The sequence below is a fragment of the Coptis chinensis genome, chromosome 8, assembly GCF_015680905.1.
Source record: "Coptis chinensis isolate HL-2020 chromosome 8, ASM1568090v1, whole genome shotgun sequence".
Lineage (NCBI taxonomy): Eukaryota > Viridiplantae > Streptophyta > Magnoliopsida > Ranunculales > Ranunculaceae > Coptis > Coptis chinensis.
Genome location: NC_141463.1, coordinates 54806631 through 54822494, shown reverse-complemented (window position 1 = coordinate 54822494; position 15864 = coordinate 54806631). Strand labels below are relative to the sequence as shown.

Below are 15864 nucleotides of genomic sequence, written 5' to 3'. Positions count from 1 at the left end.
CTTTCTGAAACAGTTGATTCATCAACACAACAACCTTACACCACAATACGCATGAATCAAAACAGCAATACATCATCATTAATATACAAAGATAAACTACTAATATACATAAAAACTTGAAATTGAACAAAACTATCGAAGAAAGAAAGTTGCAAGCTTGCAAAGAAATATTTTTTGAAATTTACGCAAACAATATGTTTAACTTCCCAACACGAAGAGAAGAACGTATCACGAAGAAGAAGAGAGAATGTATCTCCTGAGGCCATGATCTAGAGCAGTAGTCATTGTACAAAGAGAAAATTTATAGTCTTTTATTGTTTTCGAGGGAAACCCAATGTCTTCCTGCAATCCTGCTTTCAGTAAGGGTTGCTTGGGAATTTTGGAAAAAAAAAGGGCCAGTTAGCAGTTGTAGGATAGGATGGGGGACTTTTGTGATTTTTATGATGATTGTAACTTTGGGGAAGGGGTCATAAACACTACCATACAATGGAGGGTTAGAACAAAAAATCCCTTTTTCCCTCTCCCACTAGGTACACCCCAAATTATTCTGGTAGCTAGATGTAGTAAAATTACGTAGTTAATGGGATATGCCCATATATAATTATGTTAGTTATGCGGTATACTAGTACTTTTTTGGGTGTGACCAAGACCACTCTTAGCAACAAGTAGCAACTACATAAACTAAAATTAAAGAAGTATCTCAAAAATATATTAATGGTATTTATTGTCTTATTATTGAGTACGTGTGTAATTACAAATTGAGTCACAAATTTGGTTGACTGGTAATCAAAGAAGGACCGTCCAACGCGCATGGATGGTTTGTTGGTGAGTGTTAGGTGGCAGTATGGTGGTAGAAGGCCGGACTGCCAAAGACCTTATATAGACCCTAGCTCAATCTTGCACTTGGCAAGTGAACCTACACACCGACGTAAGTAAATTGCAAAGTCCAAAATAGAATGGGATATCTTAATGATGATATACCAAACACCATTGTAATATTGTAATATCAGTCAATCATAGTGGCAATCTTTAACCAAAAGTCATGTACGTGTGCTATAAACAACACCACACAGTCACTGGTTCACTCATGCCAAAATCACTACTACATTATTATTGATTTCATCCCTGAAGACCAAGAGATTGAGAAATGGCTCAGCTGCAAAAGATATCAGAAGTGAAAGTTGGAGATTACACTTTCTCTCCAAAACTAACAAATGCTCTTGGTTCAACTAACACATTCTTCCTTGGTGGTGCAGGTTGGTAACTAGCTACCTAATTTGTGTTTTAAGTTTCTTTCCCTTCATAATTCACTTCGCTTAAAATGTCCAATATACTTTGCGCATGCAGGAGTAAGAGGTTTGCAAATCCAAGATAAATTTATCAAGTTTACAGCCATTGGAATTTACTTGGAAGAAGAAAAAGCTGTTCCGTTACTTGCCAGTAAATGGAAAGGTAAAACTGCTGATAAGTTGACGGATTCTGTCGAGTTCTTCCGTGACGTCGTTACAGGTAATTTAAGTTCTCAATTTCTCTCAGGCTCTTTTGTTGGTTTGATCCGGCTCTTGTCCGCCTGGAATGTGGTTTGGCATTTCCGACATAGTTTAGACCAAGGCCCAAAATTTCGATATCGGTTAATATATCGGTGTACCCAAAAACCGAGATATATCGGATATATCGGATATCTCGGTTCTTTTGGTGACCAGTCCAAAGTTTCTACAATATCGGATATCTCACCGATATATCTCGGATATCTCGGATCTCTCGCCGATATATCTCGGATATATAGGATATTTCGGAAATTTCAATATTAAATTATTAACAATTGGTCAAAAAGTCAACCGATATATATCGATTATCTCGGAAATATCGATTATCTCGGCGATATAAACTTTCATATCGGAAATTCCGATATATCTCGGAAAAAAAGGGGTTCAATATTCGGTGGATATATCTCGGAAAAATCGATATCGGTGTACCAATTTACCGAGATATATCGGCGAGATATCGGATATCTCGGCGATATTTTGGGCCCTAGTTTAGACCATAGCTAGTAAATTCGTGGACGGCAAAAGTTCGATACGTCAATTATTCGCCTAAGATTTGGAATTGTCAACAATAATACTTTTAAATATTCAGTCCAATAAAACGCTAACGGTAAAAATACGATATACGTGTTTTAAACGGGTATAATACGAATATATTTCTTTAAAATCCGGTTATATATTTTACATTTAAAATTTTGATATATAAGTATATAACGTTTTTATTTTTATTTTTACAATTTTATTCATAAAAAAATAATACAAATGTCAAATTTTTTGTTCTACTTACTATTACTAACACATTTATTTTTGGTTCCAACTAAGGCCCGGCCCAATTAATTCGTGAATTAAATCGTATTATTCAAAAATTTGCCGAATTATTCATTTTATTTGCCAAACCTTATAATTCGCGAATAATTCGGCAATTATAAGCCCGACCCAACCAATTCGCGAATTAAACCGTATCATTCAAAAATTCGCCGAATTATTTGTTTTATTCGCCAAACCTTATAATTCGTGAATAATTCGACAAATTACTAGCTATGGTTTAGACTGTTGTACACTCTCAGCTGTTTGTACTTAATTTATTTAGCATGCTTGGACAGGGCCAATTATGGACCACATACTTTACCAAAAACAAAAATTATGGACCACATGCTGTTGGTCCTTTATAAGTACATCGTTCTTGTGAATTGTAATTCAGTAGCTGACATAAATACATCATTGTGCAAATATTCCAAATTTCATAAATTTCGGATAAGTTAGAAAACGAAATATCTGTTGAAAGATTCAGACATTGTGGTGGTTCACTGATCACTGGGAATAAAATCAATAAATAGTTCAATTCTTGACCTTGACATTAACCCGGCCTGATTTACTGATTTACTGCAATCATTTACGAAATTTCCATATCGGGTCTTAGAAGATTTCAGATTGTTCGCTCAATGAGCTTAAACTTTACACCATTGATGACTTGTGGTTACGACAATTTTTTCAGTAACTACATGATGAACTGTTATGCTACTAGTTTGAGAAATTTGAGGATGATAAATTTAACATAGCTTTTGAAAGTAGGCGGTACATTGTTTGATACTTCAGGATGTATGGATTGCGTGCACAATTTATATTCTTGTGCATATTAGTTGACGTATGTTGAGAGTTGACAATGGGGCTGTCACCCTGGTTGGGCATGCTAGTGAAGAGTCCCAGTGAGCATATGAAGGGTATTGAGACAGTTTTATGAGTTTTTTAGGTTTTGAGCATGTGATTCAGATGATTACAGTGATGGTCTGTTCTGTACTATATTGGCTGTTACCGACAGCACGTTGATATTTCTGGTGGGATGGTTGAAGCTGGGAACATGTTGTTAATCTTGCTGGGTTGGCTATCACGCGGTCTTGTAATTTACAGGATATGATTGTTGTGATACTAAAATTAATCTTTTTGGTCACACGCAGGTCCATTTGAGAAGTTCATCATTATCACTATGATCTTGCCACTGACGGGTCAACAATACTCCGAGAAGGTGAAGGAGAGATGTCTCGCAGTATGGAAAGCTCTAGGGATCTACACAGAAGCCGAAGGCAAAGCTATGGAGGAGTTCATTCAAGTCTTTAAAGATGAAAACTTCCCTCCTGGCTCTTCCATTCTATTCACACAGTCTTCTCCAACTTTAACAGTAAGTGTACAAATCTATTACGGTGAATTATAGTCCCTAGGGCTGTATGCAGTGCCTGATTGAAGGGGGCTTCGTGTATTCTATCCTGAGCACAAGAACTAGTACGGTTCTGTATAAGTATCAAAATATTTTTGTTTATTTAATTTGACATATACTTGCTCCAATTCTTCTCAGTCCTTAGTCTAGGGAACGTACTGTTATCACATTGAAAACAGTTAGAGTGAGGTGCTTGTTTAGGAGCATATTTCAAATTGTAACTTCCCTTATTGCTTTGTGACTTTGATTAAAAAGTATTTATCTATTGTCTTCAAATGGTAACTTTGCTTACTACGTGTGACTGTAGATTGCATTCTCCAAAGATGGTTCCATGCCAGTAGAAGCGAAGGCAAAGATAGTGAACAAACCACTCTCAGAGGCATTTCTTGAGTCTGTAATTGGTAAGCATGGTGTGTCGCCTGAAGCCAAACGAAGTTTAGCAGTGAGGATATCTGAATTGTTGAGGAACGAAGATGGAGAGGCTGTAGAATATATAAAAGAAGGTGACTTGCTGAAGGCGGAAAATGGAGAAGGTACTGTACCTGAGATGGAAAATTGAGAGGCTACGGGAAGTATAAAAGAGTGAAGTCTTTTGTTTTTAAGTTAGTCTACTCTCTTGTAACGAACTTAATGTGCCCCACTCTGTTCTCAGTGACCGTTTCCGGGTCATGTATAATAAAAATGTACTCTTATGAAAGGGATTAAGAGTAAAACAAATGACCACATTAAAAAAAAGGATTCAAGACTAAAAGAAATGGGAAACGGTCAACTAAACTTAGTTTCATACACAAAACTATTAGCAGCACACGTAAACAATGCACGACATGAAAAAGCACTCATTCTCTTCACTCGCATGCACGCCAACCCATCACTCCAACTTGACTCATTCGTTTTCCCACTTGCTCTTAAATCCTGTTCTTCCCTTCACCGTCCATTTCTTGGCATTTCTATCCATGCCCATATCATTAAATCTTCTCCAGTTAGTAGTAACCCTTTCATTTCATGTGCACTTGTCGACATGTATGGAAAATGTGTCTCGTTAAACTTGGGTAGAAAACTGTTTGATGAAATGACTGAAAGAAATGTTGGTGTTTGGAACGCGATGATTTCACTTTACGCGGGGTGTAAGAATGTTGGGTCTGCAATTCAGTTGTTTGAAGTTATGGATGTTGAACCTAATGCCTCTACTTTTAACTCGATAATGTCTGGGTTGAGTGAGTTGGATGGTGGGTGTACTAAGGCGCTTGCGTTTTACAGAAGAATGCGGGAGTTTGGGGTAAAGCCGAGTTGTGTTACGGTTCTTGGTTTGTTACGTGTGTTTGTGGGTGTTGGGGCGTTGAATTCGGTTAAGGAAATTCATGGGTTTTCGATTAGGAATGGAATAGACTTGCATTTGCAGTTGAGTAGTGGTCTTATAGAAGTTTACGGGCGGTGCGGGTGTCTTAGAAATGCGAGGTGTGTTTTTGAAAGGATGGATGAAAGAGATGTAGTGGCATGGAGCAGTATGCTTTCAGCCTATGCGCTTCATGGGGAGGCTGGGAGCGCATTGTCAATTTTTCGAGAAATGGAATTAAGAAGAGTACGGCCTGATGGGATTGTGTTTCTTGGAGTACTGAAGGCTTGTAGTCATGCAGGGCTGGCTGATGAAGCCCTGAAGTATTTTGGACAAATGCAAATTTATGGTGTTGAACCTCGTAGTGAGCATTATGCGTGCTTAGTTGATGCTTTGAGCAGGTCAGGGAGATTGCGCGAGGCATATAAAGTTATAAAGGAAATGCCTGTAAAAGCAACAGCAAGGGCATGGGGAGCTCTTCTTGGAGGCTGTCGGAATTGCAAAGAAGTTGAGCTTGCGGAGCTCGCAGCGAACATTTTGTTTGAGTTAGAGCCAAACAATGCGGCAAATTATGTGTTGTTAGCCAGTATTTACGCTGGTGTAGGTAGATTTGCTGAAGCAGATAAAATTAGAAAGAAAATGAAGGATAGGTTCGTTAAGACATTACCTGGGGGTAGCTGGGTCATAGACCATGCCTGATCCAATTGCAGACGGAACATACACCCATATAGCATTTAAGTACTATTGGCTCATATGCTGCCTTCTGCAGGCGTCATTGAACAGTTCAAATAATAGTAACTATCCGGAAATGGCCTCAGATTGATTATTGGAGTGTAGTCATGTAATTTAGCGGACTTAAATGGAGTGTGACAGTCAGAGGCTCTGAGGCTCTTTATTTTTGTGGGAGGAATCCTACATCTCCATTCAACTCTATCCTGAGCAAGTGAGCATGACTTTTTGCGAAGCCTCAAGGTGCATGTTTATACCCAGTGAAGGTTGTGGAATCACCAATGATTTAGCTGTGCCTATTTATGCAACAAGCAGTTGAAGTGGAAGTTCGTTATCTGTGGAGATCCTGCAAGGCACAGCAATTCCCACACGGTACAAAGCGTGTGGCTTTGTGAAACTGAGTTGCGTATCATAAATACTCGCTTCTAGCCAATAATGTCTGCCATCTATACCTATGCATATCTATATGGGTTTACACTATATCCGTGTATTGAATTTCTGTGCACTGAGATCAATTTTCTTCAGCACATATAACTATGATCTTGTTAAAGCTGATAAATTCTTATATACCTTTTAATTTCAGCGACTCAAAAAAAAATGAGAAACATGATTTTTTTTTTTTTTTTCTCTGCAATGAAAGAACCGACTCTCAACTTGCTGACCCATGCCCATCAATGCAGAAGGTCTTGGAATTTAAGATCATTTAAATTCAGAATTTGGTTCCCCAACTGCAATTTTATTAGAGCTTCAATGAACATCATCATTGTGCTGGAAGAATGTTCTGCTTTTGAGATTCTAATGTATGACTAAGTGCTTGTTAGCTCTCAAAAAATCAAAGAATCGTTATTTAACCAAGAAATGATGAATAAAATTGATAAAATCCAAAAGTGTTCTTTACAAACCCTAAAGAGGCCTTAAATAGGTGTCCAAAAACATAAACGAATAAAGACTGCAGTGACCCTAAAGTTCACCGACTAATTCCTACGGAAAACAAAAGACCTGACTAAAAATAGCCCAAGGGCGGGGGCCCTCAACTGGAAGTAGTCAAACTACCAAGACACCAACATGTGCGTCCATACACGCATTTGCTAGATCCTGTACATTCCCCCTGGATGGAAGGAAATCGTCTTCGAATTTGAGTCATCAATATCGGAAGAGTCACCAAAGTAAGGAAGGAGATGTTTCACATTTAAAACATCATAAATGCGGATATGGCTGGGTAATTGGAGGCGATAGGCATTTGAATTAATCTTCTCAATCACCTCAACAGGACCGATCTTTCTAGGACCCAGCTTATTGTAAGCACCAACAGGAAATCTCTCCTTAGTTAGAACTGCACAAACAAAATTGCCAACCTCAAACTCAACAGACCGGCGATGCTGATCAGCAACAGCGCCTTGTACATGGCATTAGATTCCAATAGATTCTTGCGAACAGTAGTATGAATATTATGGAGGTGTTGAACAATGTCATAAGCAGTAGCATGAACAGGTTGTAAGCCAGAGATGGGGGCAAGATTGGCAACAACCCAAAGGTTAAAACCATAAAGAACCTGGAACGAATTGTACCCAGAACTCTTATTAACCGATAGGTTAAATGCAAATTGGGCCTGTGCAAGAGGAATCTCACTGCTTCACCTTAGTTCCAACCAAACTACGCAATAATTACCCAAAGAACGATTAATAACCACTTCGGTTTGTCCATCTGTCTGAGGATGATAAACACTACTAAACTCCAAATTTGTATGCAACAACTTCCACAAACAATGCCAAAAGTGACTCAGAAAATGAGTATCACTATCGAAAACAATGGAGTCAGACAAACCATGCAAGCAATAAACATCACGAAAAAACAATTGGGCAACATTGACAACATCTGTAGTCTTTTTGTTTGCTATAAAATGAATCTTTGAAAACCGATCCACCATGACAAAGATAGAATCAAAGCCCCATTGTGTACGAGGTGGTCCCAGAACAAAATCCATACTAATTGCACACCATGGACGAGTCGGGACAGGGAGAGGCATATACAACCTTGTATTAGTGTGTCCCTTAGAAACCTGACGGACCTTGCAACGAGCAACAAACTTTTGGACATCCTTGCTTAAACCTGGCTAGAAATATGAGTCAGATAAAAGCTTGAGTGTCTTGTCACGACGAAAATGGCCCTCATTATGTAATTCAGTGAGGAGACACAGATGCAAGCTACAATCAGGAACATAAAGGCATCTGCCTTTAAACAGAAAACCGTCCTGTAATGAGAACTCAGAAAGTTGTCTTTCCTGTATAGCAGATATAATTGTGGCAAAGTAAGGATCAGATGCGTATAAATCAGGGAAAGAATCAAAACCCGGTATTGTATATCGCAGGGAGACCAATAAATAGGAACAACTAAGAGCATCAACCACACATTTCTAGATACCAAATTTGTGTCGTAGAACAATAGTAAAGTCCTGTAAATAACTGGACCAACATAGTTGTCTGGCACTAACATTATCCTAATCGATTACCAATATGCTTGAGTGGTTCATGATCAAAATAAAGAACGAATTCGGCATGGATCAAATAGTGACGCCAATGTTTAAAAGCCTGCACAACAACATAGAACTCTAAGTTATAAGCATTGTAATTCTACTTCGCCCCTATCTGTTTCTCACTGAAATAAACAATAAGATGGCTACCCTGGCTGAGAATAGCACCAATGCCGAGTTTAGAGGCATCAGTACAAACTTAAAAAGGGGAAGAAAAATCCGACAACTTAACGATAGAGGCCGAAATTAACATAGTCTTGAGAAGTTGGAAACTGTCCTCAGCTGCCTTAGACCAAAGAAACTTACCACCACGCAAACAATCAGTAATATGAGCAATAATAGAACTAAAGTGAGGAACAAAACAATGATAAAAAGAAGCAAACCCATGGAAACTGCATGCTTCTATCATATTAGAGTCTATAGACTAGGCCAAGTACAGACTGCCTCAACCATAGAACTGTCAATCGAAATACCCTCTTTCGACACCACATAACCTATAAACAAAACTGAATCAGCACAGAATACACACTTAGAAACAGCAGCATAGAGTTGGGTTTGACGTAACATATACAGCACATTCTGAAGGTCCTGGAGATGAGACCGGGCGTCCTTGCTATATATCAAAATGTCATCAAAATAAACAACCACGCACTTGCCTAAGAACGGGTTCAGGACTTGGTTCATGACACGCATAAAAGTGCTAAGAGCATTAGAGAGGTCGAAAGGCATAACTAGCCACTCATAAAGGCCCTCCTTCATTTTAAAAGTCGTTTTCTATTCATCACCAATGTGAATCCGGATCTGATAATAGCCAGACTTTAAGTCAAGCTTGGTAAACACTGCATCACCATGTAACTGATTGATAAGGTCATCTAACTAGGGGATAGGAAACCTGTACTTCATAGTGATCTTATTAATATACCTACTGTCCACACACATTGGCCAAGTACCATCTTTATTGGGCACTAACAAAGCCGACACGGCACAAGGGCTTAAACTTTCACTAATAAAATCCTTATCAAAGCAAACTTGTAACCTGTCTTTGTAGCTCAGCATGCTCTTTAGGACTCATACGATAGTGCGGCCTATTAGAGATTTTAGAACCAGACACTAAATCAATCTAATGTTGGATATCCCGCATGGGGGGTGGGGGTGGGGGTGGGGGTGGTAGGTAATTCATCTGGAAAAAGGTCCAAAAATTCCTGTAACAATCTTTGTACACATTCTGGGACTACGTGTTTGAATGTATTAGGTTCACACATGAGATTAAACACACGATCCACATCAAGTAATTTAGGCTCAAAACTACGCATAGTAAGACAAGAAGCCTTTGATTCTGAAGGTGTAGTTGTAGCAAGTTCTTTGCTAGGTACCAGTACAATTTTAACACCATCAAACATAAAAAAACTAGTGTTCTTCCAACCATCATTAGTAACCCGACGATTAAACTGTCAAGGGTAGCCCAACAGTAAATGGCAAGCATCCATTGTAACGATATCACACCACACCTTATCATAGTACTTAGAGCCAATAAAAAATTAACATTATTTAAGACTTACCCCCCTATATATCAAGTTTGCTAAACTTACTCTCCCCCCCCCCTCCCAAGACTCACAGCTGGACCAAGTACACCACCTTTGATTATGATCCTGCAGTTTGGGCATAATGAAATGTCCTTATTACCCTTTCCAATGCAAAATTACTAAACTAACCCTTGACCCTCTCAAGACCAAAAGGTGATCAAATGATGTGTGTGACAATCTTGTGAGTTTAATCGAACGACATATAATTTTTTACTAATAAGACTTCGACTACCCTTAGTCACTTTTACTTACCAAAATAACTTCTATCACTTTCTTACATATTGGACACATGTCGTGCGACGGTCGAAGACAATCATGCATGCACACAACATCTCATCAAAACACAAGAGAACGTTGTCTTACCCAAATTTTAGCGCCAAAGTCAAAGCATCTTCATTGTGAGTGAAAACATAATGTTGATGGAGTTATTGGAGTGTTCAAGGATTATATTTTGATAGACCGTGTCATATTATTTGATAGATCTCAAATTTCCAGTTCATCATCAAAGTTCATCTTTCCAGTTCATTTAACAACATGAAGTTCATCTCATTGCATAAGGTAAATATGTTCAATTTCTTACCTTTCTACGGTTTGAAGTTGTGACAAGGTGTTTTATAGTATGGAAAGTAAGAAATGTATAACTTTTATGAGAAATTTAAATTTTTTAAAACCCTAGTTTTTATTACAACAATATATTAAAAGTTCGATAATTGTAACATCATCGATGAATGGATTGTTGTTTGTCTCGTCTAAATTAGCATGTAATGGTGAAATGTTCAGCTTATTAACAATATGGGGGTGATAAGCCTAATTTTGTGATTTACAGTTTGGGGGGGTAACTTGTTTGGTTTGCATTGTAAGCTTGTTTACTTACTGGTATCACTTTTAACAAAGAGAAATGGAATGTTTGGCTTCGAAAAACTTGATGGTCCAATATCATGGATCATTTCAAGAGGCACCTTATGGGCATTGTATGGTGTTGATAATTATAGAGGTGGTGTTTTGGAAAGAATGATGAATGAGGATGGATATAAGTTAAATATAATGGATTTAATAGATGACCTTAAAGATAACTACTTCTTTGATATTAGCTTAGGTTTTTTACTACTTTACTTACTTAATGGTGAGAAGGTGTATGTCAATACTGACAATGACTTATTGGAAATATGGGAAAAGTGTGAAGAAGACTTGAGGGGTTAGAGTCATATAGTTGTGGAGCTTGAAGGGGAAGTTACTGAGATTGTTGAAACATTGGTGCTACCAACTCCAGAAGTTACTGAGAATGTTGGTGCTACCAACTCCAGAAGTTAGTAGTCCAGAGCCAAGGGTGGGAAGCCAACCTTCTCGAATGTCTCCACCTAGCCAAAAAAAGGAATAATACAAAGAAGAAGACCACAAGAACAAGAAATAAGAAAAAGAATAACAGTTATAAGTCAATCATTAAAGATGGTAAGGATTTTTATACAAGGATGTGTCTTGGTACACTAGATAAATCTAATGAAGACATGAATGATGGTCTACCACTAATAATCCCAGTCATGTCATACTCACAACCACCAAACAACTCATCTCCACCACATACAACCAATGAATCTTCACCAAACAACTAAGCTCCACCTCCACATATTTCATCTCCACCACCTCCACGACCCATAAATGATGTTGAAGATGATGAAGGGTATAGAAGTACACATTCTTCTGAGGATGAGGAGGAGTTTGAGATTGCAAATAGAATGGACTTTAATGACTTCATTGCAAGGACTAATAATGTGTATGATGAGAGTGAGTAGTATGTGAACAAACCACAAATTTGGAAGGTAGGAATGGAGTGGGTAAATATTAGGGTATTGAGAGAGGATATCAAAGACTTTTGTATATCAAATAGGTTTGTTGGTGACTTAGTCAACAATGAAAGAAAGAGAGTTAATTAGAGTGGTTTGTTTAGGGGAAGACGTACAAGAAGAAGGTGCAATGTCCATGGTTTGCTCATATTAGGTTACAAGATTATGGTTTCACAATGAGGCTGAATACACTTAAGGCAGAACATACTTGTGTGGTTGATTATGATATATTGAACAGAATGCCCAATGCAAATTGGGTTGTAAGAAAAATTGAAGAGCAAATGAATGTTAGTTACTTATAAAAGTTTAAAGTTCATATATTATGGTGTTATACATTTCTAATGTTGTACCCTTTCATTTTTTATTTATTATTTTTTTTTGCAAGGTTCATTTCAAAACCATGAATCCTGCATTCATAAAAGAAGAAATTATGAGAGTTTTCCAATTCAATATAAGTTTCTAGACTACTTGGAATGCTAAATTTAAGTATATGCAACAAATTTATGGTGATTATGGGGAAAGCTACAATTTCATACCAGTGTTATGTGATATGATATTTTTTTTTATTACTATTTAATTTGCATTATTATGGTATATTTATTACTATTTGTATGATTATGAGTGTTTGCATGTTTATGATTTTGTTGAAATAGTGATTGCATGTTTAGGGTTTCATTCAAATAGTGACTGCATGTTTAATTTATAAGGTTGTTCAAATAGTGATTGCATGGTTATAGCTTGTAGAACATCAGAGTAATGGTCTTCCACAATTACAAAATATTTAAGAGATGCTGATACACATGAGTTTGAAGGATCATGTGTTGCCTTTAATGCTTGTATATAGAGTTTTACTATTGGTTGTATGCCATTGGTAGATTTTGATGGTTATTGTTTCCTTGAAGGAAAATATGGAGGGCAAGTGCTTGGCATGGTGGCATATATTAGATGGAAATAATGGTCCATTTCCATTAGATATCTACATTTGTAGATCTGAGTGTAAGCAGTCATGGGGTAAATTTCTGAGTATCATGGCTAGCTAGAACTACAGCCTCGACCTGTTACCTTTATTTTTGATAGGCAAGAGGGGTACCTTTTGTTTTAAGCACATGTATGTATAAGAACTTCAAGAAGATTTTCAAGGGTGACTACATGGAACAACTTGCATGGGCGCACTGCTGCCAAATCATATAAGAAAGAAAATTTTGAGAGGTGGATAGCAGTGTTAGAGAAAGAGAATGATTTAGCACATAAGTGGTTACAAAATGAGGAATATGAAACATAGGTAAAGCCTCACTTTGCTGAAGAAATCAAAGCGGAACAAGTATGCAGTAATTTTTTAGAATCTTTTAATAGTTGGATCTTGGATCTTAGGGACCTTTCAATTGTAAATTTACTAGACAAATATCATATTTTGTTGATGAGTTTAAGGTACAAGAGGAAGCAAACTTGTAAAGAATGGGATGAGAATGGTTTGATCCCTAGAGTGACTAAGCATATAAAGAAGATGATATATATTTGTCCAAACTACATATTTGATGATTTAGATGATGCCATTTTTGTGGTTAAGAATTTTCATGGTGATAGGTGGCCTTGTGAACATAGTGGACCAAACATGTGACAATGGGGTGTGGCAGATGACTGGAATTGTTTTTGTCCATGATGTAAGAGTGTTGTCACCTAGGAGGGTTGAATGGGTCGAGTACTGTAACTCTTACTTTTAGGTCTCATAATACAAGCTAGCTTACATGAGTAATGTGAAGCCCATGAAATATGTGAAAGACTGGCCTCAACCTGTAAGTTCATTTCTAATATGTGTTATTCATTTAATTGTTTGTTTGTTGCATGTGTAAGATTGTTTACCTACTTGTTTACATTTCTTAGGACCCAAATAAACATGTCAAACCACCTCCTTTGGTAAGGGGGATTGGAAGGCCTAGAAAGCAAAGGATGAGTGCTGAAGATGAAAATGAATATGGTCACCTGCAAAAGTAAAGAAAAATGACTTGCAACAAATGTAAGGGAACAGGACATAATACAAGGTCATGCAAGGGCATATCTGCATCAGAAATAGCAATCAATGCAGATAATGCAAATGCAACACCGTGAGTGAAGGTTAAACCTTGGACAAGGTCTAGAATTGTCGCTATATAATCTACTTTGATGGACAAGACCAAGTAAGATTCTTTTAAGTGTATAGTTGTACGTATAGTTTTTTTAAGTGTTAAGAGGTATCCACTTTGTACATGCATAAAAATTGTGAGGAAGACTAAAAGTGGGGTGAAAAAGGCAAAGAAGAGAGCATTGAAACTTGCAAGTGTTGCAGAGCCAAGTGTTGTTGATAGCATAACCTAGCACCAAGCAATGGACCACCAAGACATCACCATACCAAGAAAGACCCAAACAGTAGACCTACCTTCTTCCTAGCACTAGAGCAAAGACATATTATGGGAGATGTGATTAGAAACTAAGCAAATGGGTCAGGGAATAGTGCAGTTGTGCTACAAGCTGCAAACATGGCTTTCAAGGCACCAGGATAATCTTTTAGCAGTTTCAAGGCACCTGCAGTTGTGACAAGGTCTAAAGCTATTGCACTTGATAAACCAATGCCCACAAGCCACTAAAGATTCCAGCAGTGAAGCCATTAGCTAAGCCAACTGCCAAGCTAGCAAAGAAGCCATTTGTTAGGCCATGTGTCAAGGAAGCAGTGAAGCCATTTGTCACTCCAACAGTTGTGACAAGATCTAAAGTTGCTACACTTGATAAGCCAGTGTCTAAGCTATCAGAGATTCCAACAGTTAAGCCATCAGCTACGCCAGCTGCCAAACCATCGGAGAAGCTAGTTGTCAGGCCAGCAGAGAAGCCATTTGTCAAGGCAAAAGTGAGGCCATTTGTCACTCTAGCAGTTGTGACAAGGTGTAAAGCTAATACAGTCGATCCTCCACAGCTGAAGGTACTTCATAAGCAAGTTGCAACCAAAAAGAACATCCCTCCACTTGCACCTAGCCTGACTGAAAACTCAAGACCAAACTTCAAAGTGGCGAGGAAATCGATTTTGGATGAGTAGTCAAGAAAGGACAACTTGAACAGTTTTGGATGATTTTGTGTTTTGGTGTTTTGGACATGAAAACTTTATCAGTCTTTGTTAATGTTACTGTGTTATGTTGTAAAACCCTAAACCTTGTAGTAATAGGGGTTTGTGTTGAGCTTCTTGTTTTATAGCCCAAGACCCTTATAATTAAACCCATTTTGGAGAAGCCCATTGGGAGGCTCTAAAAACAAAAGAAAGGAAAGAGAAAAAATAGTACGTAACTACCTTGGTTCTCGACTTTGACTTCGACCTCATTTCTTTCTTATCTCGATCTCTTTTTCTCCAATGTCTTCACAAGAGATAGATTAGGGTTTGCTGTGGGGGGAGAGATAGAGTAAGGGTTTTGGGCAAACAATATTTTGGGGAAAATGATTCAATGGCAGTGACTTTGATTTGGTTGTGAAAATTTGGGGTTTTGCTAAAATGGAACATGTGAATCTCTATGGAACCATAAGAATGTGGAATTTTGCTTAAAGGATGATTTAAGTTTGGAAGCTAGTTTGCTTGGGGGAGTTTCTTCGCAATTTAAAGATAAGTGAATCTCCTCTCTTTCTCAATTCACTACACCATAAGGGTCATTTTGTAACAGGGCAAAATTTCCATTTGTAACGAATATATCTGTTACAACCTTTCTAACGGACATAAGTGTGAGGTTCTTTGGTATCCGTTAGTATATTTTAATTTATTTTTCCAATTATTATCAAAGAAATATTTTAATCATTTGTAACAATTGTGTCCGTTAGGAAACAAACTAAAATAAAGACCAAAAGGGTATATAATGAACTAACGGAATAAACTGGAAGTAAATAAAACAATTGTGCCCTTCCCATGCTCGTCTCTTTCTTTATCAAAAAAAAAAATGCTCGTCTCTTTCAGGTCTACAAGACTCCATGAAACCCTATCCCATGTATTGTCTCCTCTGTCAAACCCTCATGTGAAGATGAAAAAAACACTAGGTATATATGCTTTCTCTCTTAATCTCTTGATCTATTTTTCTCTCTCCT

General features: G+C 37.6%; 2 protein-coding genes across 2 annotated transcripts; both read left to right on the top strand.

Moving 5' to 3' along the window:
• Positions 1-912: 912 nt before the first annotated feature.
• On the top strand, positions 913-4453 carry TT5 (Chalcone-flavanone isomerase family protein). The gene is made up of 4 exons (XM_086577363.1): positions 913-1256; positions 1348-1509; positions 3500-3720; positions 4064-4453. The coding sequence occupies exons 1-4, from the start codon at positions 1148-1150 to the stop codon at positions 4313-4315; spliced, it is 744 nt and encodes a 247-aa protein (XP_086433489.1). The 5' UTR covers positions 913-1147; the 3' UTR covers positions 4316-4453.
• LOC147481987 (putative pentatricopeptide repeat-containing protein At1g03510) lies at positions 4448-6385 on the top strand. The gene has a single exon (XM_086577362.1). The coding sequence runs from the start codon at positions 4448-4450 to the stop codon at positions 5786-5788; it is 1341 nt and encodes a 446-aa protein (XP_086433488.1). The 3' UTR covers positions 5789-6385.
• Positions 6386-15864: the final 9479 nt, after the last annotated feature.

Coding starts and splice junctions, on each gene's coding strand:
- TT5 (XM_086577363.1), top strand. CDS start 1,148: ATGGCTCAGCTGCAAAAGATATCAGAAGTGAAAGTTGGAGATTACACT. Junction 1,257..1,347: donor ATTCTTCCTTGGTGGTGCAG/GTTGGTAACTAG, acceptor TTGCGCATGCAG/GAGTAAGAGGTTTGCAAATC. Junction 3,721..4,063: donor AGTCTTCTCCAACTTTAACA/GTAAGTGTACAA, acceptor GTGTGACTGTAG/ATTGCATTCTCCAAAGATGG.
- LOC147481987 (XM_086577362.1), top strand. CDS start 4,448: ATGAAAGGGATTAAGAGTAAAACAAATGACCACATTAAAAAAAAGGAT.